The sequence below is a fragment of the Hippoglossus stenolepis genome, chromosome 18 (assembly GCF_022539355.2).
Source record: "Hippoglossus stenolepis isolate QCI-W04-F060 chromosome 18, HSTE1.2, whole genome shotgun sequence".
In the NCBI taxonomy this organism is placed as follows: Eukaryota; Metazoa; Chordata; class Actinopteri; order Pleuronectiformes; family Pleuronectidae; genus Hippoglossus; species Hippoglossus stenolepis.
The window spans coordinates 5,197,589-5,223,599 of NC_061500.1; the positions used below are offsets into that span (position 1 = coordinate 5,197,589).

The 26,011-nt window shown below is 41.0% G+C and overlaps 2 protein-coding genes across 2 annotated transcripts; one reads left to right on the forward strand and one right to left on the reverse strand.

Moving 5' to 3' along the window:
• Positions 1 to 927: 927 nt before the first annotated feature.
• On the reverse strand, positions 928 to 22,020 carry galt (galactose-1-phosphate uridylyltransferase). The gene is made up of 11 exons (XM_035141467.2): positions 21,882 to 22,020; positions 20,906 to 21,075; positions 20,694 to 20,769; positions 20,375 to 20,423; positions 18,232 to 18,361; positions 17,513 to 17,569; positions 13,569 to 13,691; positions 9,826 to 9,958; positions 8,272 to 8,355; positions 2,042 to 2,196; positions 928 to 1,525 (listed from the first exon to the last, which is right to left on the reverse strand). The coding sequence occupies exons 1-11, from the start codon at positions 21,916 to 21,918 to the stop codon at positions 1,430 to 1,432; spliced, it is 1,110 nt and encodes a 369-aa protein (XP_034997358.1). The 5' UTR covers positions 21,919 to 22,020; the 3' UTR covers positions 928 to 1,429.
• Positions 22,021 to 22,312: 292 nt separating this feature from the next.
• On the forward strand, positions 22,313 to 25,797 carry sigmar1 (sigma non-opioid intracellular receptor 1). The gene is made up of 5 exons (XM_035184892.2): positions 22,313 to 22,562; positions 22,704 to 22,755; positions 23,396 to 23,544; positions 23,667 to 23,759; positions 23,868 to 25,797. The coding sequence occupies exons 1-5, from the start codon at positions 22,418 to 22,420 to the stop codon at positions 24,095 to 24,097; spliced, it is 669 nt and encodes a 222-aa protein (XP_035040783.1). The 5' UTR covers positions 22,313 to 22,417; the 3' UTR covers positions 24,098 to 25,797.
• Positions 25,798 to 26,011: the final 214 nt, after the last annotated feature.

Genomic DNA, 26,011 nt, shown 5'->3' on the forward strand with positions numbered 1-26,011 from the left:
GGGAAAAGAAGAAGAAGGTGAGATCAGTTCTGATTATATTTGTGATAGAAGTGGAAGGTGGAGGCAGGATCGAGTAAAAGGTTCCTCTCCATCAGAGTTTACCCTCGGGGGGGGGGTGATAAAAAAGTTAATGGTCAGATGAAATGATGCACACGAAGCCACAATCACTTTAGTTTCATATTCATCTGCCGAGATGTGGTCAACAAAACCCAGTATTTCTAGAAAAATGGGAACAGCGCACAATGTGCAGCCTCATGAACTGACGTGAAGATGATGATCGTCATGAGTTCACATGTCGTCTGAGCTGAGTTAGACACATTGACAATGGATTAAAAGAAGAGGGATATTCCATTAGAAGGTTTTAATGTAGATTGAAGTTTGGTCAGATTCTAAATCCAGGTCATCTTCCTCACTTTATTAAGCAACACCGCCATCTGCTGTCGGCGTAGTGAGAGCACACCTCATTAAACATGTTTTCATTTGCATGCCACAACCTGATTAACACAATTTTTTAGCAATTCACTTGCAGATAAAGTAAAATCATGTTTTCTCTGAAGTTTCACTCTTTTTGGTGCAGAACTCCCTTTTTGTGTTTCTGTCAATCACTGTCTGCTGCACTGACAGAATGAAACAGCTGATGCTTCGCTTTATCTTCAGCTGGTTTTCATAAAGACATGGAAAGCACCTGTAAAAAGTACTTGGTTTTAAAAACTGAACCCATCCTTTTACATTTTACAAGTTCTGAAGTGTTCATCTCTACCCTCCTTCATTCTGTCATTATTATCCACCTCTATCCAACTGGCAGAACATGATTCATCATCATTTGCGTAACTATTAACAGGTGCAGTGTACGAGAACTTTCCTTTTGTTAACATTTTGGGGATGAGTTGTGTAAGTTGCAATTTAAAAAGCAATAATACAACCACAAAATTCTCAAACATGATAGAAATTTATTATAAATATGTTTTAAGCATTTCAAACCTCGTCAATGGCTTCTTTCCATGTTCAGAAAACCTGCGAGTGCATGAAATAAAACGTTCATTCAGGAAAACGCTCCATCCAACGTGTGTTTATTCATGTGGATTCTCAACAAAACTAAGAATCACAAAGCTGACACAGTTAACTCAATTCAAGAATTGTCCTCCATGTGAAAACCATGTGCAGGAAACAGAGACACTCATTTGAATCACAGATTGCTTTGTTTAAAATCAACAGATGGGACGGTACAGAAAGAGAAAAAAGAAAAACTCATTATCATCCCAAAACATGGAGGAAGGAATTTGAAATGTGCATAGAGTGAGACAACTTTCCCATTAATCAGAATGGGAAAGTTGTATGTGTGATTATGTTTAAGGCACTTTCAAATATCTCTGTTTACAGTTCTTCTAAAACAAAAACAATACACGAACAACAAGTTTCCCTTCGACTTCTATTTCCCTCCGTCTTTATCTTTTCCTCCTCCTTGTCCCTGGTTCTCTCTGGTTTTATAGTGCTCCTCTGGCAGGTTCCTCAGCTTCTCAGCAGCCTTGAAACACAAGAAAACATGGAAACATTTGAGTTTTTAAACAGTTTTAAAGACAAATGCTGTGGACAAAAGGAGGATTTTCTGCAATCCTGGATTTGCATTATAATTTACGTGCTGGAAAGTCAACTTTTTGGGGCCTTTAATGGGCGTCTTATCCCAGACAGTCGGCCTCTCACCGTGTTTTATGTCTGTTTCACCTGTTTGTCTGTTTATGTCAGTCATGTCTGTGTCAGTGAGCCTAACATCAAATTCTGTTAATTCGCTTTTTGATCATTTTAACTCTGACTCTGAAAGTTAATGGCGCCGTTGAACGTGTACAACTAACAACCATCTGTGGCGAGAAGCGTGTCTCTCAACGCGTAACGAGCTTCTTGTGGTCGTTGCATCAATCTTTAGTGAGACCGTTGTTTATTTGTATTTTACTCTAATTTTATTTTATCCATCAGTGTCTTAAAAGTCTTTTATAGGCTGTTTTTTATTGCTCTTTGTTAAATGTCGTACACACACATTACTCACCTGTTCAGGGGTGAGGTCTCTCTGCTCCTGGGCGAGCATCTCATACCCGACCATGAACTTCTTCACGGAGGCTGAGCGCAGCAGGGGGGGGTAGTAGTGAGCGTGCAGCTGCCAGTGGGAGTTATCTTCCTTTAAGTGGGGGCCAGTCGGGGCTCCTGGATAAAGAGGGGGGGGAGACATTAGAGAGGAGCCACGGGACTGGTTTAACTCTCAGTTCAATCTAACTGTTAATGTGTGTGATACCCTGCCCTTCCCTAATCAGACAGTTTGAGGATATTTAAAAGAGTAAAAGTTTAAAATCCTTAAAATCTGTTTTGGTTTAATATCTTGCTCAAGGACACCGGGATTGTGTCAAGGAACCGATCTGAGGACGACAAATCTCAGCTCATCCGCCATCATCTGACTATGAATTAGCCTCCGGGGGGGGGGGCAACAGCCAGAATTCTGGAGCTTCTGGTGTAGACAGCCGACATCAGAGACTCCCTCTTCAATTTGCCGTGCAAAGTTTACAGTCCGACTAGTGTCTTTCATCACTCGAGTTACGTTTCTCCACACAAAACACAAACAGAGATACTTCTTGTCTGTGTTTTTGGCCCAGACGACACTTTCAAAAACTCTATTATCTCTTTCTCCGGGCAACCAACGACAGCTCAAACGTGATTGGGCAAACTAGAACCCAAAACCATGAGTGTACAACTGGTTTGAGATCTGGTGACTGGCCTCAGTATCCATCCAGAAACTCCTTGTCCCCTCATGGAAGCATCTGCTGTCATCAGCTTTTCCTTCTGCCACTATCTGCACGTGTAGCTTCACATAACACTGCATGAAAAATTGCATTATTACACAAGTTCCTAAATGGTCTCAAGAGGGTCATTAACTGAAGATCCCTCTTGTGACTGGTAACTATATTTATCATTTAAATCTCCTCTTTAATGCCTGTTTTGCTTCCTGGTCTCCGTGGGAGGTAACGAGGCAATGAGGTGACCAGGGAACCACAAACACATTCTCAAAAGATAAATAAATAAATACATTAAAAAAATAGATTCCTGGAGAAACTACATTCACCATTTCTCTTAGAGCTGGTTTCCAAACAATGAGGTCTGATCAGGCACAGACAGAGACGACAGGAGGGCGACACAACGGAAGAGAAACAGCAAAGTAAAGACCAATGAGATAAGGACCGAACAGAGATGGATGCTCCTATTACGAGACAATTATGTCTTTTTAAAACGTCACGGTGAGTTTGTTCTGCAAGTGTGTGGCCTCCTGAGCGTGTGAATAATTTACCATTTCGCATGAAAGTTACAGATTTGTTCGTAGATAGGAGTCGACCTCTCGTAACAGTTGCTGGTTCCAGGAGACAAATCGTAATAAGTATTAAGCAGGTAGCTTTATCTAATCCATGATTTCCCCGGCGACTCGGACGCCATCCAACCACTTCTCCCTCTCCGCTCCGCCGCTAATAAGCCTGGCGCTAAAAAAAAAAAGAGTCTAGCTGCATCTAAATGAGCCAAAATAAAGCAGAACCACAGATGGGAGAAGATAAAGCAACTCATTATGCCAGCCAGGTCTGCCTGTGTGTGTGGATGGGAATGCATGTTCCAAATTAGGTGGTCAGCTTGTGCAGTTTGCCTGTGTGTGTGTGTGTGTGTGTGTGTGTGTGTGTGTGTGTGTGTGTGTGTGTGTGTGTGTGTGTGTGTGTGTGTGTGTGTGTGTGTGTGTGTGTGTGTGTGTGTGTGTGTGTGTGTGTGTGTGTGTGTGTGTCGGTGCTCAGCGGCACAGTTCCTTTTCCCTTAATCTCCACTGATAAGGTTCAAATAACACCATTATTTTGGGAGTTGAAAGTTCTCCTAGCAAGTGGGAAAACACTGAGAAAATAATCCATCGTCAGATGTAACAAGAGAAAGGGATTTTTTTTATTTTATTCCACGTTGCCAGAGGATCATGAAACAGCTTTAGGTAGTAAATATTTGGGCTATTTGTTGCCATAGTGGGACGTAATTTCATTTTAATGAGAATTTCTAACTCTTATTAACACTGCAGATGGCATATTACAGTAATTGATCCATCGGAGCTGTAGTGGTGCAGTTTATTCCGAAAAATCACTTTCCTCCTCTCATGGCTGACAGACTCATCACAGCGTAGCATCGTGTCACCAACACATTGGATGCACTCGGACGGATGGATGGTTAGTTGGTTAACTAAGGTTCTTATGTTTTGATGATCATTTTTAGTCCTAACGATAATCAATGCCATTCAATTATTCAGTCCTGAAATGGCACCAAATATTTGATACCAAATATCAACTCTGCTGCTATGTGTGTTAACTACAATGCTCCACTACTACTAATCCAAAAGCTCTATGAAAAGAATGAGGGGAATCCGCTGAATACCGACATATAACCTTCATAACATTGCTGAACATGACCTACGAGTTCAATGTCTTAGAAATAAAAACGCACAAGAAGATTAAAGCAGAAAATTTAGCAGGAGATCTGCACGAGACTTCACTAGAGGCAACTTCACACTGAGATTTGAGTTCAAAGATTTGATATGTGAGAAAATAAAAGTGTATCCTCTGGTGCCCTCTGTTCTTTTCTCCACACGACGGTTTGGGAGGGAATGTATCATCTCTCCTTTTATAAACTGTTCTTCATGCTGCAAGGCTCTGAGCTTGAAGAAGGAAGCAGCAGACTGACAGCAGCAGGTCAGTGACCCACGCTAAAAAAAAAAACTAAAAAGATTTTGATTCTCAGAATAGATGAGGGGAGAAAATCATGGCTTGAAAACTGTCTCTTCAACATCTTAAATTTCAACGAGTAACTTCCTGATTGTGGAGCTGTGGACAAAATTAATTCAGTTTCAAACTCATGGTTAGTTCCAATTGGTCAGAGTGTGTGTGTGCAAGTCACCGGCCTGAGTAAACCTATAAAAAGTTAAACGGATCAGAAAAAGCCAATAGTTTGTATTAATTTGAAGAAGGAGAAAACATGTTAATGACGAAGGATTACCAAAGTGATCAATGTGTGGTGGAAAATGCTTATTTTACTACAAAAGAGTAAAGAACAAAAAGTAAACAAACATTCATAGTTATTTACACGTCAATGGCCAGAAGTTCAATGTGGCATCTTAGCATCACGCTGGAAAAGCTGCAGCGTTTAATCTGCCAAATTAAGAAAGAAGAGTAGGACATTTGTGCAAAGCCGATGAGAACCAGTGTCTTCTACAGGATCGTTTGACTCGGTAGTTATGCCAATTGTCTCCATTACCATTGCAGACAAAAAAACGATGTTAGCAGGTGTTAGTGGAAAACAGGCCAAAGAGGTGAGGCATCCCTGTTTCTGTATCATGTATTCAAGGTTATCTTGAATGTGCATTTACTTCCACTCTCTAGTGTTTATATTTCCAGAGTTGACTCTGAGCATTTACCTGTCAGTCTTATTATGAGCAGCGAAGTTTCCTCTTTCTGAAACAGCTCAGCAGGATGCTGCAGTACGTCTCCCATCACCCGTCTCCCCAGCACTGTCAGGGATTGAACTCGCAAATGTACAGCTTCTACACGAGGATCACTCCGGCCACTCAGCCATGATGACGCCGCTCTCTGTCACATATCGGATCACAGCTCTCTGCTCACCTCTATAACGCTGTAAGAGTGTTTCTCTGACATCGCCTCACTGTCTCAGCGCCGGTTAAAACTCACAGAGTACCAGTGCTGCACTTCAGATGAACGAGAGGAACAGACGGCTGGATGGCAAACTCCTTCCTGAACGAAGCTTGGCCAATTAAAAATGTATTCGTGCATCACTGAAAGAAAATTCACACACTTTGACTGTCGTGTTATTAAGCTATTTCAAGGGAAATGTGTTTATCACTCTGCTGAAAAGGTGTTTCAGCTCTTATTGTAAAGGTTACTGGCACCCAACACTCCCCAGCATTTCTTTAATAATTGCTTGCTCCTCCTCTGACCTCTGGTGTTTAGCTGCGATGGGAGCGACAGGAAACCGAGCGCAGGATCACGATACGTGACGCTAAATTGGAAATGAGATCAAATTGAAAATGTTCAGGATGAGAAACTGAAGTTTAACTACTTAATAGTATGAAATTCATGTTTCTACATAACAAAAACTGCCCGTTTGTAAAAGCGTCTCCCCTGACACTGAATCTGCAGTAAATCTCTGTATACCATCTTTTTTTTCATGCCCTTTAAGATCATAATTCCTCTGCAAAATGCTGCGGCTTCAAAAGAAAAATGCTGACAAAGGAAATACTCGCACAAATCCCCATGATATGTGGATCTCATTCCAACCACCATATAACGTTTCTATCTCTCGCTCTTGTGTCTTTGAAGCACTAAGATCCAGGGTATCTGTGATTTCTTGTTCTATTGACAGATGAAAGCTGATTGTTCACTCGATACAGGAATGTTAACATCCCAGAGACACACACATGAGCTGGAACGACTGATTTGGAAGCAAAGATGTGTGTGTGAAAGAAAAGATAAGCTTGAAAATGTTTTATTATTAAGATTATATTGTAAAATGTAAGATTCTGCCCACAAGTGGCCAAAAACACAAAACAACACGTGACCACTTTCTGCGACAGAGTATTAAGGCCACTTAAGTTTCGATATTAATCTTCTCAATTACGACTTTACTTTCATAATATCACGATTTGATTCTTGTAATATTACGACATTATTCTCAAAATCTCAATATCTTTTTTTTTTTTGCTTCAATGTGATATATTTCTTCAAACCCTTTGTAAGTTTCTCATCTGAAACACGAGTATTGTGCAGTTTGTTCTGTCTCCTCATGCTACTTTAAAAAGCCTGGAATTACACAACGCCCGCTCTTTACCTGTGAAACCTTTACGTGAGAGACAAGACGTAGAGTATCGGGATGTGTCCCCGTGTGAGCTGGAGCGAGTGGGAGGCATCAAAGCCGAGCGTCTCTCGTTTGTCAGTTTATTGCAGCAGAGGTGACGCAAATGGAGCAAAAAAGTGATCTAACCTGTAGACTACAGAGATTCCAGCCCCCTTTTAACCTACATGCATCTTTCCTGTGTCATAAGATGGTCAATATTCACATGTAATATTAATGCCATGTTGCTGCATGATGGGAGCTCATGTAAAATTGCATCAAAAAGAAAAGAGCACACTGACGGATGAGAGAAGAAGTGGGTGGGAGATGTGAGGAGAGCCCCTCTGCATGTAGAATGATATTGATCACACGCTGGCAGCAGTGAAAATTGACTTTGAGAAGAAAGGGGACAGAAGAATAGCAATGAAGTGAAAGAGGAGGATAAAGGAAAGGAGGTGTATGAAGAGAGGGAGCAAAAGAAACAGGGAATGGAAAGAGAGGAGAGGGAGAAGTGAGAGGTGGCGTCTTTTCTGTTGCTCGGAGACGTGTGGATAAGTAGAGGCTGAAGGTATTTAGTGTATTCAAATCCTGAGTGTGAAAAGACTCAATGTCGCCTATTTCAACACTGACTCTCGCAGATTAGTAACATGCACTCACCTCAGACTTCTGTCAGAGGAGCTCATTGAATTGACTGTGTGCATTAGGTTGGAGCCGGCCTGATGCGTTCGCAGCTTCGGCTCCAATCCACATCTTGACTTTTTACCTTTTCGTTAATCTGCTCCTCGCCCCTGTCCGTCACTCGACAGGACTTTAAACCTGTCACCACATTTGAAGCAAAACTTCCTGACTCGTTCACTGACCCCTACTCACTGTGTAGGGGTGTAGAGGTTTGTCTGGTGAGTTCATCTGAAGAAGAACAGCTTTCGGACGCCACCCGGTACAAAATCTCTGCACCAGTCATTACGTAACTGTCGCAGGATGATGACGTACGACAACAACAACCTCAACTGGTTGAAAAATCGCATATTACATTTAAAATATTTATACTTAGGTAAAAAGCCTGTTGAATGACTTGAATGTGTAAATGTAGAAAAAAACTTGTTCCTGCCTTCTCTCCTCTCCACTATATTTCTTCCTCAATGCCGCAAGCACAATGCATGATGGTATATGTATGGCTCGGTCAGTGAAAATTGGTTGTACTTGTCACTATGCATTGTGGGAAACAATGAGTCTACGATATAGGGTATAATAAAATCACAAAATATTCAGACAGAACAAAATGGAAAACTCACTATATAGTGGAATATAGAGATTGGTGAGTGATTTTGGACACAGCCTTTCTTTCTTAACCCTCTTTTGTGTTTGTCTTACCGTGCCAGCCCATGGAGTAAGGGAAGGAGATTTCAAACAGGTTGTCGTATTTGGTCAGCAGACGCTTCATGATGTCAGCTAGACCTGACGAAAGCAGAGAGACAGTCAGAGATAAAGTGGGAAAAAAAATAGAGACCGATAGCAGGTTGTGTTATTGAATATTGTTGATAATGAACGACATGAGGAAGAGGAGCTGGAGAAAGGCGTGCAAGAGTGAAAAGTGAAAAATGAGAAACGACTACATGGCAAAAAAAGAAGAAGCTGTGAATAGAAAAAGAACATGAAACTTGTATTCATCGGCGGGGTGGATGAAATATAAAAGAAACACCTGAATACATGATGAAGAAGTCAGAAGTAAAAAAATAAAGTGCACACTGCAGTTACGTTAAGTTTGAAGCATCAATCATCCTCCACAAAGAATAATCGATTAAGTATTAAAGTATTACAAATTATGAAAAGTAAATTTTCTTGCAAAAACAACTGTGTATTATAAATTAGGGTAATACTGTATATTGGGTATTTGAATAATGAATTGAATACACAGTGAGGCATTGTGCGATATTGTGTAATAAATTGTATAAGATCTTTCGTTTCATATTTTCATCGATCATTTATTTCCTTGTGCCACACATCAGGTGACCTAAAACATAACGAAATAACAACTAGTACCTGAAAAAGGGACAGATTCCATCTCATGGATGTAGTTCAGGGATGAAGTCTGATTGTAAATGATGCTGCAGACTGCTCCTCTTAATGATAATTAACTAACCAGAGCATCAAACTGTTGTTTAAGTGGCTGCAGGCAAACCACAGGTATAAAATATGAATTAACAGCTTGATTTGACTTCAGGCATTGAATCATAAATTGGTTCCGACTTGCATCCTCCTCCCTTGAATCTGCTGAGTGCAGGAGCTGATGTTGGTTTGTTGTTCAGTGTCGATGCCTCTCTCGTGTTCATTAAGACAAAGTGGTGGCACACTGACATATATCTTATTTATCCCGGGCGATCCCGAACCTATACGAGAACGACAGAATCTGCGAGAGGGATTTAAAAATCCATAACGTTATGAAGGGAGGGAACTGAGTTACGATTTCACCGTTTTCATCCAAATTGGCAGAATGTTTGCAGTGGGGACGGACTGGTCCCTGAACATCATCCATTCACAATGTGGCCTACGTCTATTTATTTAAACTTTGATGAATCTTTTAAGAAGGTGATGGTGGATTAGAGGAGCAAACCTCGGAGATATTTTAGGTGATATTATCCATTTTAAATCAGCAGCTCACGGATGTTCTGAAAGAAAATGTTTCCTAAGGTGGGAAGCTTGAACATGCTGTGAAAGAACACACACACACACACACACACACACACACACACACACACACACACACACACACACACACACACACACACACACACACACACACACACACACACACACACACACACACACACACACACACACACACTGCAGGCTCCCCGCTGAGATGCGTCTAGACCACTCCAAATTGTCTCATTGTTCTCTCAGTCACCGACACACTCGCTCACTCACCCTCCCTCTCGGATGTTGTCAGGTCGCCGATTCGGAGGATGTGTCGTCGTGGTAACAGCAGTGTCTGGTAGGGCCACGTTGCCCAATATGGGACCACGGCCAGCCAATCGGAACTCTCCACCACCACACGCTCCTTAGGAGGAGACACACATTTAAAATGTCTTTGAATGTCAGGTGATCAAATACTTTTACTATTAACTGATTTAAATTAGTTTTAAACGTCAAGCCGAAGTGAAACCAGAACTTAAGAGCTGTTTTGTACAGATATATCAATCAAACTGCAGAAATCAAACCTTTTAACTGTTTCAATTTATTCACCTTAAATGTACAAGGACTTCTATGTTTTGAATTGATCGCATGATACTGAATTATCTGGTGTAAGACCACAGACGTTACAGGTTAAACATCAGCATGTTAGCAATATTACTGCCACTTAGAGCAACACAAGAGGTTGCTGGTTCCAGTGGCGTCTACCAGAACTCAGTTAATCCAGTTATTTGATCACAGCTCAACCTGCAGAGGCGTCGTCGCTGACAACAACTGGAACCACCTGTGCAGCTGTGCATGGCCAGATGTTTTCAGACTGAAGACGCTGTCATCTCTAGTTAATCCCTGGGATCACGTGTCCACCTTATGTCAACGCTTTATTTGTGGATTCTGACATTCCACTGCTACATAAACAGAAGTATATGAACTGGGGATTTATCTGCTGTCACTCTTCACCTGGTTTTATGGCCTCAGAACTGGAATCGTTCCAAAAATCCATTTGCACTTGTTTCCATGTGTTTTTTTGACAGATGTTGTTTCATTATCAGATGTCACACACTGTGTCAACCAGGCTCTGTGCCGCTGAATGATGATCTGAGAGATTCTCAGTCTTTGTTTCTCAGATAACTCTGCATGCTTGTGATTCATTATCTAGACTGTGGCCGCCCGCTTCATTCTCATTTCTCCTGCTACTGTTTCATAATGAACCCAAAAAATGTAAACGACTCATAATAACATTAGAGATCTCCAAGTGAGTGTTTTGCTCAGTTGCTGTCTGCTGCTGCTATTTGCCTCATGCTTGCTTGGTCGCTCACTCTCTGATCTCTGCACCTATCACTGGGAATCTGTCGCACATGAGAGCGAACTGCGTGCATGCGGAACTGCATTCACGCTACATATTTACGCAATCGTCTAATTTTAGAAGTCTCTCTTGGGTCTAAATCTGTGTGGGTGGATGAATATTCCTTTCAGTGGGTTTTCTTTCATTTATACAGTGAGTCAGACAATTATATCCAATATCAGCCTGTGCTGTTCTGTGAGAATGGCATGCTCACCCGTTTTAAAAATGTTATTATCAGTTATCAGACAAAGCAGAGACCGCTGGAGGGCTGTAAATCTCCCAGAGGTTTGAACAAACGTGTCCAGCCAGGCATTAGTGCATCATTAGGGACCTATGGGGAATACTGTGGTGTTTAATGAGTGTGGATGAAAACACAGAGCCGTAGTAACAGATTCCCAAAGTTTTCATTCTGTTAATGAACTGTACTTGCCGTACAGGATTCTAATTAGTGCCCATAGTGCAATAACAAATATTTTGAGGAAGAAAATGGAGCCGGGGATAAAAAGGAGGGAACTGTGTGAATATTATGTGTAACTGCAAAGTATGTAGAGGCACAATTATGAATAAGATTATCCATTATTGATTGAATCCATTACATCAACTTGACGTATTGTACTTCCTATGTCTAACTTCTACGTCTATTTTCTTCTGGTGAAGATTTCATCTTTGTCCCCCACAGGCTTTAACAGGATTATAAAGGAGGAGAGAGAAGATGAATAAGAGATAACCGGGATGGAGAGGAAACATTGAGGAGGAGGAGAGGAAGTCCATAAAACATACAGCTCACATACGGACAATCCTATCCAATTTTATTCAATTAGCTCGGAAAATTTTTGTTTCAAAGTCAAGTGCGTCACCTGGGAGCCGAGCCCCGATTCCGACTCCTCCAGACGCCGCAGTGTGCCAATTTACAGTCCTGACCTCAGGTCAGACTGACAGAGGCAAAGAGAGCTACACACAAACACACACACACACACACATACCAGTGGACAAGAAGAAGAGCTCTAAGTCATTCTTGCAAACACACACGTCTGCTTCCACTTTGATTTTATAAAATCCCCATGAGCAGCTGCCGAGGAGAAGTTTCTACTCTGCTCCTCTGAAAACTTGAATGCCAATCTTTCTCTCTCACACGCACGCACGCACGCACACACACACACACACACACACACACACAAAGCTCATCCCCTGAATGAATCAGTGGCTGTCTGTCTGACTTCTTTTTTGCCTTTTCCCTGACTTTGTGTCTTTACTTTACTCTTCTGCTCCTTCTCTTGTTTTTTATCCTCTTCGTCTAACTTCGCACTTAAAACTCTTTATTTCATTTGGTACTTGCTCATCAAGCCAACTCTCGCTGTCTAAGTACTCTTGAAGAGGACTGACATACTTTCTTCTCCAGTTCATCAAAAATAATCAGATTCAATTCAAAAGAGAAAAAGTACAATAACCCTCCTCATGAGATCCTGCCCGGAGCTTCGCTTGTGAAGAGTCTAATCAACACAAATAATGGCTGTAATTTGTATTTTAAAAAGATGTTCTTTTCTTTGTCCAGACGTTTGAGATGTGATTTTGTTTCGTATTAAGACAATCATAAAAAAACCTTAAATTGTTATGATGTAATTCTGCATATCAAATTCAAAATGACATTCAAGATGAATCTTTAGGCACTAGGGCAGAGAAAAAGGTCTTTGAGTTCTGGCGTGGATTTGGACAAAGGGGCAGATCCACGTCCCGCTGATGGGCCTTGATGGAGGTATGTACTCTATAGGAGCCATTCTAGTTGTAGGTCGACTTTATTACCTTATTAGGACAAAGGCACACTTGTCAGTTCCCCTGTTTCCAGTCTTTATATTAAATTAATGAGAGCGTCTCATCTAAGAAAAAACAATTACGGCTCTGTCAAGTTCAATTCTCCTGCAGAAAGTTGGTTCACAGTTTCTAATAAACTGTGTCTGCTTACTAATAAGACATTTGCCCGCACGCTGACTGTGCTCAGAGCCGCTCTGCTTTACACACGACTGTTTCCTTCACACAGGTTGGAGATGTTCGCGGCAGCATTATGCTAATGAGCGTCCCTGCTGTCCAATCACACGATTCGCTGAGTGAACGAGGATGCTGATGGGGAAGAAAGAGAGAGAGAGAGAGAGAGAGAGAGAGACAGAGAGAAACATGGCCGGAAAGCGTGGAGATGGATGGATGATTGGAGAGAGGTGATGAGAAATTATGTATTTACAGACATTTTTATTTGATATCAGTCCTCCAATCTAAAAACCAATAAAATATAATTGTTAAAAATGGCTTGTGCTCCCTTTTACAGGGAACGCTTTTACTCGTGTTCATTAATACCAAATTTCAAAAAGGTAATTCAAACCAAGTACTTTATTATGCCCACCTTTATGGCATATTTAAATATTTACTACTCTGTATTTATCGTATTACCGCTAGACACAGAATGTATTACAGCATTACTTAAATTCCCTGACATCAATAATAAGCTGCTCACCTCACCTTGTCTGGGCGGTTGTAAGTTTTTCTGGGAAATGTAGAACTTGATACAACTTTCTCATGGTAAAATTAACTTTAAATTATATAAATGATCATCTGCCTTTTTGTTTTATACGTGTATTTGCTGCACCTTCTTCTCAGCCTCTCGTCTGGCGTAATGCAGCAGCAGCGGCTCTCCGTGTTTCTGGTAGTACGCTCTCTGACAGCGGTCCGCCAGCTCCGGCTCATTGGGCAGGAAGTTGCTGGCCCACACCTGTAAATCAGACAGGAAACAGGAAGGAGGAGGAGGAGGAAGATGATGATGAGACAAAAACATTTAAAAAATCAATGTGTGATAGCAGGACACTCTATTTAGAAAATTAAAAACACTCTGATTCCAAACGAGCACAATCTATCTTTGATTTGATGTGGTAATCAACACCTCTCAGTGAATAAATGTCCCACTTATGCTAGGTTTGAAATCTCACTTTCATCATTTCTTGCTTCCAGGCTTTTTGAATTGATGAATCAGTTTTTTTCCACCACAGCCAACACTTTCATTTATTTCAGTACAGTGTGAAAATCAACTTGCAGACACGATAATGTGACAGAGGAAGATAATTCATCCCAGTGAACGACACGAACCGAGTCTCTGTGGTTCTCAATCAGTTCCATGTGAGTCAGGGTGCTACAGTATATGAACACAAAATGATCCGTCACAGGTGGAACTTACTTCACATGAGACTGTTTCTGTATTTTGTGTTTTGCCTGTGTTCAGGTCACTGGTCTGAATCAGGAGAGTCATGTCATTCACCTCAGTGCATCCATCACATTGGAATGAAAGTTAGTTTGCGGGCTGTTTGCTTATGTCGCCAGGTCTCTGTCAATCTGACTGCATCTCGAGCAGCTTCAGAGTAAAGACGTAAGGCTGCAAAATCATAATAATATATATATATAATGTTTGGGAATGTGCTTCTACAGTATTTCAGAAAGCTTTTTACGGCTCGTGAACATCTCGACAGGCATTCAAATAATTTATGTTTGCACTTTATGATGTTTTAATGGATGTAAAATCGGGCGGCGGCTGCCAAATGACTCCGACATTCAAGACTCAGCGCTGCATGATAAATCAGTGTTTAAGATAACAGTTACTCAGGGTCTGAATTGTGGGTATTTACTCGACTAAATTAGCTTCCCTGGGGTAAAACCATGCAATGTATATATATCCATGCTCTTATTTCTTTTCATTATTTGTGCATGTTGTCCAGGCTATAGAACTACGAGTAAACTGATACAGTATGTTTGAATTTCCAGATACATTTTCTGCCTTTCACACTATAGTTTTACTGACAGTGAATTATTTATGCCATCGTGAGTCACTTTCTTCCAATTATATTCCGCCCCATCACGAACAGAGTAATAATCAGAGGCACTCGCTGCCGCTTTTAGCAGCACCGCTTCAGGCTGCATGCTAAATTGTTTTCTGATTAAACACCCAGAATTCAGTGCAGGAATCACACTGTCATCGACTCCCATAATAACAAGTGGGAGGAAAAAAATAAGCTGCATTGACTTCATTGAGAAATGCAACGAGATTCCACCTAATGATCAGCAGTTTGATCATTTTCTTATATTTTCCCGCAGTTGACGAGTGTCCTGCATGGCCTCGCCTCGAGGGCACATGTCACGGAGTTGTATCATCCCAGGTTTAGACTCATTAATAATATTCAGTACGTAATAAAGCTAATTTAATAGAGTGGGAATTGTTGCCCTGAGCCATGGTTAGATTATGTACACGAATACAGCGATGACAGTAGAAACCAGATTAGTGTAATGGTAAAAAATTTACATTGTAGGGTTTAGTGACGTGGAGCGATGAGGATGCACATATAGATATAGACGACTCATTCTAAGGTGGTGAAAACACAGTCATTTATACATTCATGTGATTATACCCCAGTGAAAACATAATTATAAATATTATATTCCATTTCTGCCAATAGATCCCTCTGAGTCCCAAACACTGGACCTTTAATATTAATGGATAATTGGCTAAAGGCCGTACCATGGTTAAGATCATGATCCTGGAGGTACAGATTGTGTTAATGTGTATATTTATTCTACATCTGCATCCTTCCAGCCATGTATAAAAGTGTATGGGTATTTCTGCATGCCAGCCAAACTCTGTGGCCATGAGTCTATTTGTAAACTGTTATTTCTTGTGAAATCTATCTTCTTTTCCAGCAGCGGATTCTCAGAGAAAAGTAGAAGAAAGTAAAGATAATCCACTCGAGAGGAAAAATGTATACACACTGAATTCCTACTAGACCGAAGTCCTGACAGCTCTTACTCTGAACAGCTATTGTGACAACGTCCCTCCTCTTAAATTCAGCTGCCAGTGTTGCTCTTAAACGGCAAAAAGACTTACTTGGGGATGTAAGAGTGAACTCAATAACCATCCACTCCTGAGAGGTGGCGAGTGTGCCTTTCAAAAGCACTCTGAACACTTTTCAAAACTGTATAGACTTTGGGCTACTTACATTAAAAAGGATGGTGCTATTCCAGAGGCGTCAGTATTGCACAAAAAATACGTACACAGCTCCGATCCTATGAGACCGAATAAGAAGCAACACTGCCTCCAGACCAAACATTTTCTGTTCGTTATTCTTCAAAGTTTTAACTCTGTGCCTCTTTATTTTATTTGGCCTGAAGGGGTTGTGTTGTTGTTGTTGTACTTACAGACACGCACACATGATCCCTGACATTAACACTTTGTCGTTCGTGGACACTTTCACAAGACAGGGGGAATGTGGACTGCAGGAAACAAAACTCCTACAACTTTCATACAAGCTCCATCAAAGCCTGGAGCCAGGTTTGATTTCAAACTTTTTTCACACACATGAAAACAATATGTTTAACAGCACATTAATATACATGTAAATATTAATTATAGCCATTTTAAACCAAGCTTCTCCCGTTACAGAGGCTGTGTCTTCCTTTCTTGGTTGTAAACTCAAGAGACTAAGACACGACAGCCCTCAGGGAAACAGATGTGCCATTGAACATCTGTGACACAGTGTTAAAACCCTGTTACGCTGAGGTCATACACTGCCCTCTGCTGTTTGTATTGCAGTTTTAAAAACAACTGGAAACACAAATCCAAGAAAAAAGCCTTTAGGTGTCCGAGGAGAGTCAAGGATTTATTTTAGTCCAAATGTCTGAGGTTGTAAAGACAAAGTGTCAAACTACAGCAGTGGATAGTCAAGGAACTCTTAAATGAACAGTTCAACATTATTGGTCCTGATAGTTACATCCTCCAGGTTGGTTTCATCCATTTCTGTTTGGTTAATTTCTGCTGTTTGTAGGGAAGATTACACAAAACCTACAACTTATACAGTTGAGTTTGGTACATGGCTTCCTTCCGACTGGCTTCTACGACCAGTCTTGACTTGTCTTCCATGCTGCGCGGATAGTTCACAAATAATTTAGATATCGAAGACGATATTGCTCCTAAAAATTCAACATATGACTTTATCGCTTCCTGTCCGCTCGTGTTTTTCTGCCTCCTGATTGTGCTCTTGCTCAGCAGCTCACTGAGAGGTGACAGGCTGACAGGAACCGTCTCCGTCTCTCTGAGCTGTTAGTCCTGCTTGAATTACCTCAGTAAACAGACAAACATGATAAGACAAGAAAGCGCCCAGGCAGTACTCCAGGTGTGACTTTGTGTAAAAGAAGCAGTAAAGGAGTAAATAACAGATACACAAATAAATGTGACATATACACAGTCAAGAGTGGGTTGACAGCTTCTATGTTGAGACTTGTAAGTTCTGTTTAACATTCATCAACGTCATTGTCACAACGAATCTGAAAATCCGGCATCTCCAATGTGCAAAATGACAGTTTTTGTTGTGTATTGGTTATAGAAGCACTTATTTTGTGTTATATTGAGAGAAGGGGTTTATGTTTGTGTGTTGATGCATGTGTTGAACTTCACGTTCTCTCTTCGAGGACATTTTCTTGTGTCCATGCAGTTGAAATCCAGACATGACTGGAGTAACGTAGGAACGGAGAGGTGATGTTTGTGCGTTTTCCTACCTGACAGTGTGGATGTGGATTTGAACAACCCATCATGGCTCCTTTATTCTCAAATATCTGAAAACAGTGATGTAGGAAACATAAGTCACCAACAGGGTTTATGACCTATACTGCAGCCAGCCACCAGGGGCTGATCAAGATGTGTTGGCTTGTCGTCCATCGTCATACAATCTATGGTGTGAATACACATTACAGGCTAGCATGATTTTTTTGTTTTTCTTATCGCTAATGATATGACACTGACAATTTGACCATGTTGAAATAGGCACAATAAAATAAAATGTGGATTTTGGATCAGTTCAGCAACTAGACTGATTATGATATTTTTATATATTAATGGGATCTTAACCCGCTGAGCTGATGTAATATTCCTGCACTCAGTTGGCAGATCCTTCTACCACATACCTGCTAATACATGTCTACCAGCTTGTAACCTCAAAAACAGCCTCTCGATATCGGAAAACATTCAAATGCTGCTCGTGTAAACTTTGATTATCTCATCCATATCCTCCTCTTCTCTGCTACAGTTTGAATTTGAGAGTTGCCCAGGGGCATCATTAAAATGCCATCTAATCAGAAACAAGACACGTTAAAATGAAACATTGGAAAGAGCAGAGAACTGGATGATCGGTGACGTTCGCTCAGGAGGTGAAAAGTTGATTTTACAAGTATCCAGGCAGGGAAAGATTTTATCAATAATGTGTGAGTGTAGTTCATACCTGAACCCAAGGGTATGTGGCGCCGAGCTCTTCAACAAGCTCCGTCCACTTGTCGATCACCTTGACAACCTCTTCTTTCTTCATGAGAGGGAGGGTGATGTCAGACCAGGGATGGAAACACATGACCTTACTGTAAAACACACAAAGAAGACAAAAGAGAGGAAGAATTACAGTTGATGCCGTCTACGCACCAAATCTCCAGTAGTGCATCTGGTTGTCGTGGTGCTGAGGCATAAAAAGTAAGGAATAAAGTTAAATTACTGATTACATTTTCCCAATTTAAAAGAAAGGTCACAGGAGACATGCATGGCTGACATTAGAAACACTGGGTTTATGTGGTCAGAGCTTTAATTGTGATATTCAAGATAAAATATGAACAAAAAAATGGGTTCAGGCTGAGAATGATGTTGTAACACCTCAGTGTGTGTTTTCCTCAGCCTTACCTCCAGAACCAAAGGACACTGAGTAACATATAGATGACATTTCGAGCAGCCATCTCTTCCCTCAGGGCCTGAGCAGCTTCATGATCAATACCTGCACAAGTGTTTACGCTCGGAGCAAAACTGAAAGGTTGTATTTATGAATCGCACATGAGTATATTACTGTGTAGGCTCTGCCGGTGTGTGTGAACCAAACCTGCAACTTCCACCCTTGTGAGACCCACAACTTAGAGAGAAACAGATGAGAAAGTGATTTTTGATTTTCCAGAGAAATTTCCTTGAAAGAACTTCACAACTGGAAAAATGGACCATGTCGTCCATTCAATCCAAAGAAATGTTTTCTTGAAAGCAATATCATTTGTTGAAGTTGTAATTATGAGTAGATTCGTTCAGCTTGATAACAAAAGAGGGATTTTCTCACCTCTTCATAACCCCATCTCTCTTTTTTTGTGTCCCATGACCCAGACCCTGCAAATCCCACTCCCCCGTTCTGTTGTCCCTCTAATTGGTTCTTTGAATGTTGCTGCAGGGCAACGACCTTTGCATGGTTCACTTTCCAACTTCCTCTCTCTCTCTCTCTCTGACACGGCCTCAGTGTAACATGTCTATCAGTGCAATTTCTGTGCTTCATTACTGTCTGTGGCAAGACGTGACTAACAGGCTCTATGTAACACGTGGGATTCAAACACGCCAGGTTCAGTTTTTCGACCCACACATGCATCACAATGAGTCGATTTAATCTATTATTCAGCTGCGGGATCGTTCAGGAATGTCTTTAAAAATAAAACATCTACACTAGAGGCTGGCATTTATGTAAAAACATTTTCTCAGCTCTGCGAGGGACGTCATGATTATACACTGCTGTGCATCGTGCATGTAACAAAGCTCCAGCTCTCCTGTTTCTCCTCCAACATTAATGCAACCGTCAATACCTTTAGCTGGAGTGAAACTTTTCACACTCATGACTGAATACAATTCACCCCCAGGAATACAGGTATGTGAGATCTGGCCTGTTGGTGAAGCTTTTATTCCCTGATCACCGATACATAAATATCACTGGATTGTCATTCATGCATCGGTTCTATTAAATAAAGTGTGGAAACATCCCCATCTGCTGGTGACATATTGGAAACACACATCTTAATGTACTATGATGTGTAGTGTGTGTAACTCATGTAGTGCGTTGATTAACAAAATGAGCTTCGCCCAACAGTTGATTATGATGATGATGATGATGATGATGATCACTAATGAATGAATGTTGCCTCACTTTTCTGATTGCACTCATCAGTTCTGATTTAATTGTCACAAATTTGAATGTATCACACTTTTTCAAAAGGAGTTGATTAAGATGCATCCCTCAATCAATTATAATCTTCAAGTCACGTTTTAATTACATCTTGCGTTTGTTAAATATACAGCCCATAATAAAAACTTTATTGTTTAAGTCTAATGGTAAACGTAAGATATCAAACATGTGCACCATCGATCAAAGATTTTAGAATACCGTTTATCCAGCTGTTACTGATATTTACATTGTGTAATGTTTCTGTGTATTCTGAACTAACAAATAAATCAATTTGGTGACTTAACTAAGGCAGATATCAAAATATATAAAATATTTATACCTTAAGACCGTTTACATGAAATATCCCTGAACTGTGCAGTACGTGCCTGACTGTGACATCAAGCTTTATTCTTACCAGACACCCCTCGCAGCTTTAGACTGGAACAACGGGTCTTGACACGAACCTGCAGAACAAAATAGCAAACGTAACTTTAATGTGTCTTGAAGTTATCTCAAAATAAAATGTTTTTTGTGCCAAGATGTAAATAACTCAGGATTACATCCAAGCAGAAACAGGCTCTGCACATGTATGAAGAGGTATAACAGCTAATAACTGAAAAGTCTATCTTTGTGTATTTCACACAGCTTTATTGGTTTTTGTTTCACAGAATTATGCAACTATTCATTTATTTTCTATTACGTGAACCAATAAGTTATTGTAAAATGACACTGACCTGGATCTGGGGCATGTGGCTGCAGAGCAGGGAAATCGTTTTCAAAAGCAAAAGTGCTCTCATAGTCTGGATTTACCTGGAGAGACAGAAACAGACACGACAGATTCTAAATTGATTTTGGAATGAAATACCGTCAACAAGGCAAGATAGGTTTGTTCAGTAGCTGCAGTTCCCTGTGTGATGTAGGACTGAGTTGATTTACAGTATCTTACATCTCCATTTGCACGTGTGCTCCCAGGACACAGCGGGTTGTGGGGGTCATGTCTGGGTATGTGCTCCTCAGAGGGTTTTTCCACTTGTCCCGCCCAGGGTCTCTTCATGCGGTGGGCCGACACCAGGACCCAGTTGTCCCGCAGAGGGTTATAACGCAGGTGCTGGTGGTCTGAGGTGAAGCAGAGGAGCAATAAAGACAAGGAGATAGAATCAAACAAACATGAGGACAACTAGAGGGAATTGATGGGAAATCCTCAGCTTCAAGTTTTATTTGTTATGTGCAAGTTAACACAGGGTGAACAGTACAAAGAAAGGTGTTGGATGAGAAGAAACAGGAAGTAGGAATTATTTGATTGATTGATTGGTTAATTGATTAAAATAAGTCAATCAGATGTCAAAACTTTACGTCTAATGCACTTGTTAAACTTGAAACGCATCTATTTGGGGACTGATGAGTAAAGTGTGCGAGGATTAGATGAGATCTCTGTTTGCTGTTCCATCATTAACAGGAACTCAGGTCACAAGACTTCACCGCTGGTTGTGGTTGAACCAGACTCCATCGAATATTGTGTGGATTTTACCCTCATTCCCGTATCGAACAATTCTGCTTCAGACTAGAATAAAACCAAAGGTGATTTTATGAATCACTTTGACCTACTGGTGAATTCGTCCTGCAAACGAACCACGTTGCATCGCTGTGGTTCGAAATATTATTCACTTTTAATCATCTGCTCGAAAGAGGGATAGATTTTGATTCCAGCAGCTGTCGATATGGATTCAAAAATGAAAGTTCAACAGTGTATCCTGATTATTTGTTAAAAGTCTGACTGACAAAGTGAAGTAAAACAGACAGATTTTAAATGAAGTTTGGAATCACACCCACAGCACAGACGTGAAACTCATCTGCAGCAGTCACCGACCTCCCAATGAATGAAATGAGCTTTTTTAAACGTGATAAGTTGAGTGAATACGAACCTTTGGGATCGAAACTCACTTCCGCTCTGTCGCTCATGTTGACAGAGGTTTTTTTAAAGAGCTGCCACTTCTCTGTTAAATCCCTTAACTCTCTGCTGACTCGAGTTAGCTGCTGTCAACTACTACCCACTTCCTGTTGTTGGACAAGTGGAAGGGAAAGTGCTGTTTGGGACACATTTACGTATGAAGGAAAACCTAAAAAACACCAAAAAAAATGAGATAAAACGACCAACTAAAAGTAACACGTGATATTAAATGTTTTTTATACATAAACTATATAAAATAAATCTGTTTATGTCGTTTTATAGCGTTAAAAAGAGGCGAGTTAGTGTAAGGACACCAAAAGGGGGTTTTGCTCAGTGCTGGCAACCTTGGAGTAGCGGGTGGTTACGCGAGAAATTCGGCGTCTGATTGGCCAGCCGTGACGTCCCGCCCACCCACCTGAGCAGGAAGAAGACCTGACCTGCACATGTAGTCTCACCTCTCTCTCTCTGTGTGTGTCTGCGCGCGTGTGTTGTGTTGTGTGTGTGTCCGCCATGTCCGCACTTAGAAGCTGCTTGCGGCTGCTCGTGCTCGTCGCAGTCTCCGTCCTGGTCGCGCTGCTGTTGCGACACTGGATCGCCACCAAACAGCACGTGTTCGACAGGGAGGAAATCGCCAAATTGGCCAAACAGTACTCAGGTGAGTGTGGTACCAGACACCCCCCCCACTGCTCCTCCAGCTCAAATCCACATTAAAGTCAAACATGTGAGTTTTCTGTTTTCCTCCCTGGACCCTGGATAGTAACTGTATGTGTGTTGTTGTTGTTGTTCTTCTTCTCAGGACAGGATCATGAGCAGGCCTTCTCCAAAGTGGTGGTGGAGCTCAGGAAGAGGTAACTGCTCCTCTGCATAGATGATGCATGAATGTTATGTAAGCAGCTTCAAGCAAGAAATGAAAATCAGTCATGGAACTTGTGATCTAAATCCATTACACACATAGTTACAGGACAGATACGTGTGTAGTTGTCGATATAAAGACCTGTGGGGAATGTTCTGGGAATGCACTCATCTCAAAAGTCGCTGACATGTTAAGTAAACTGCTCAGCAAAATGTGTGATGTCATCAATGTGAATGTAGAAGTTGCCAGAAAGAAGGATCCGGTTCAGTGGTAATATAGAGACATGCTTGCTCAGCATATTCACAGACTCCAATGTCACTGTGATCCTCCTCCAAGGCCCAACATGCTCCTCTGGAATTTAAATGCATTTTAAATAGATCCGGCTTTTATTTGGATCTGCACCAAATTGCAAACACGTAGAAATTTCACACCCCCTAATATGAATGTTGTTCAAATGTCGAAAAACACCATATCTTGCAATGTTAAAAAAAAATCCTGGGAGGATGTCCTAACAAACAGCAATGAAAACCAAACCTTGACCGAGGTATTAAAGCCTGTTTGTCATCACTAATCTATATGATGTTAATATGTATATGTGTGACTATATAGTGTCTAATAAAGTGTGACTGAATTAGGTATCCTGGCCACATCCTGCCGGACGAGGACCTTCAGTGGGTGTTTGTGAACGCCGGAGGTTGGATGGGCTCCATGTGTCTGCTCCACGCTTCACTCACAGAGTACCTGCTGCTGTTTGGTACCGCGGTCGACACAGGAGGACACTCAGGTGAGGAGGAGTGGGCTTAAAAGTGTGGGGAAAGCTTTGAACAGGGTGGTGTCTACACACCTGGGCGTTTTCATGTAATGTATCTCCATATTAACTCCATGTCCGCTTTGTGTTTTCATCAGGTCGTTACTGGGCAGAGATTTCTGACACTATCATCTCCGGCACCTTCAGACAATGGAAGGAGGGGACAACCAAGAGTGAAGTGTACTACCCTGGTAATCCAATTAAAACATTTTATTTTTATATATTATTATAAATGTATCTGACAGGAACAGCCAGTGCATTTCTTCTTTTCTCTTAATTCCCAATCGTTTATCCCCCAGGTGACACCATCGTACATGGTGTCGGCGAGGCGACGTCAGTCCAGTGGAGCGCCGGGACGTGGATGGTGGAATACGGCAGAGGTTTCATCCCGTCCACGCTGGGATTCGCTCTGGCTGACACGCTGTTCAGCACCCAGGACTTCCTCACGATGTTCTACACTGTCCGTGTCTATGCCAAGGGTTTGCTGCTGGAGGCCGGGACGCTACTTACAGAAGCAGGAGTTTTCTAAGGCGAGGTCGAGGCTCGGAGGAGCTGCACACGGACAGTAAACTCACAAAGATCACTGTGTCAAGCTGTTTTTACCCCCAGACAAGTACAATCTGTGCCGGATGAAGTTAAAGAAATCCAAAATCTCTCTCTCTCTATATCTATATATATATATATGAAATTGTAGACAATCGAAAATCGCTGCAGCACAAATGATTCCGTCGTCATTCTCCCCTCTCGAAGGAGGAGAAGGTCTTTTGTCTAAACATTAACACAGTGACGTCAAACTTCTCTAAAAAGGTTATTCTAAATCTAGTCTGTCACATAGAATCCCTTAGCGATCGACATTATCTGCCTCTGCACAACAAACATTACCCTGAGAGCTCAAACTGCCTACATACTTGGTGACGTCTTAATACCCATTAAAAATACACATTGTTCATATTGTTTTAGAATCTGACTTCAGGATTTAATGCCTGAAGAACCTTACAACTAAGACAATGTATGAAACCAGGTTTTGGAGCAACATTTAGAAAAACTAAATATCAGTAACTGTTGTTCATCTTTGCCCATTTAGGGCTCAAATAATCACTCTTAAACAAATGTATGCAATAATTAATTTGGCTTTTAAAACAAATGCAAAATACATGATGCAAAGCCAAAGCCACTATTTTCTTAGTAAATACCTGTTTCATGTTTATATGCATAAGGATTCTCAGTAAATGATGAACTTTTGTGATTCTAGTTGTATTAGGATCATATCCTGATCTTCTGCTGATCTGTTTGTACAATATATTCACTATTTCAGACTGCACAGCAATAGATTTATTACAGTGGAGCAATATTTCTTCTTTTCTCACAATCTCAAGATTTTCAGCTCAAAACTTGTAATTTATAACTATAATGCACTAAATTCACACCACATATTGTACATACTATGTCGTACAGTTAGAAACATACATGTTCTAGAGCCCTTTAAAATGTTAACGTGATTCATTTGTCTGAAAATATTGAGAAACGTACAAAGTATTCTAGAGCTGCTATTCTTTCTGTAACTGTAACTATGGAGACAAGTTCAATCAGAGTTTTGTAAGATAGAGACAAAAGCACTTAAAGAATCCTGAAAAAGAGAAGACTGTCAGGCCCAAGGTGGCAGGTAGATGATATCCTGTCCCCCAATTATCCACTCGTCTGATTCATAACATCTGGGAAACATGTCAAGTTCAAACCATTGGAGTGCAGTCAGCTCTCTCCCCCGTCATCAGGAGCCTGGTCTTATTAACCAGATTTAACAGATGGCTGCCGATTAAGGACTTAGCTTGAATGAGTTTTAGTTTCTGACCGAGCTTGAAGGCGAGGGCTGGAATTTTGCAACTTGCCCAACAAGGGGGAAAACAAAACACTAATCACAGACTAATCTCCACTTTTTAATATATCACTGTGTAGAAATGGAAATCTAATATGTGTATTATAAAGTACTGCTGCTGAATCTCCCATCTACAGCTTCTACTCTCCATCAGTGACCACACACACACACTAATTTACCTTAACGGGAGTCAACAAGTTAACACACAGCAGCTTGCTCGGATGGAAAACAAAGCAAAATGCGAGATTGTCATAAAACCTCTTTGTACCTGACATGCTGACGACCGGATGTGCAATTTACTGTAAAGACTGAAACTGACTGTGGCAGATGAAATAAATATTTCTGGAGGAAAACAACAAGCCTGTTTTATGTATTATTACATTTACATTTAGTCAAGATCAATCTAAAAGAGCTCACTTGTACTCAAACGTAGCTGTGGTGGCTGCACCACTGGTGTTAAGAGGTTGGCTTCTGCCGGGGAAACATCATGTGACTATAATAGTATGCTGTTTCCGGGTTTCCTTATTTAGCATAAGAGCTGATAATCACAGTAGATATTATATTGCATGG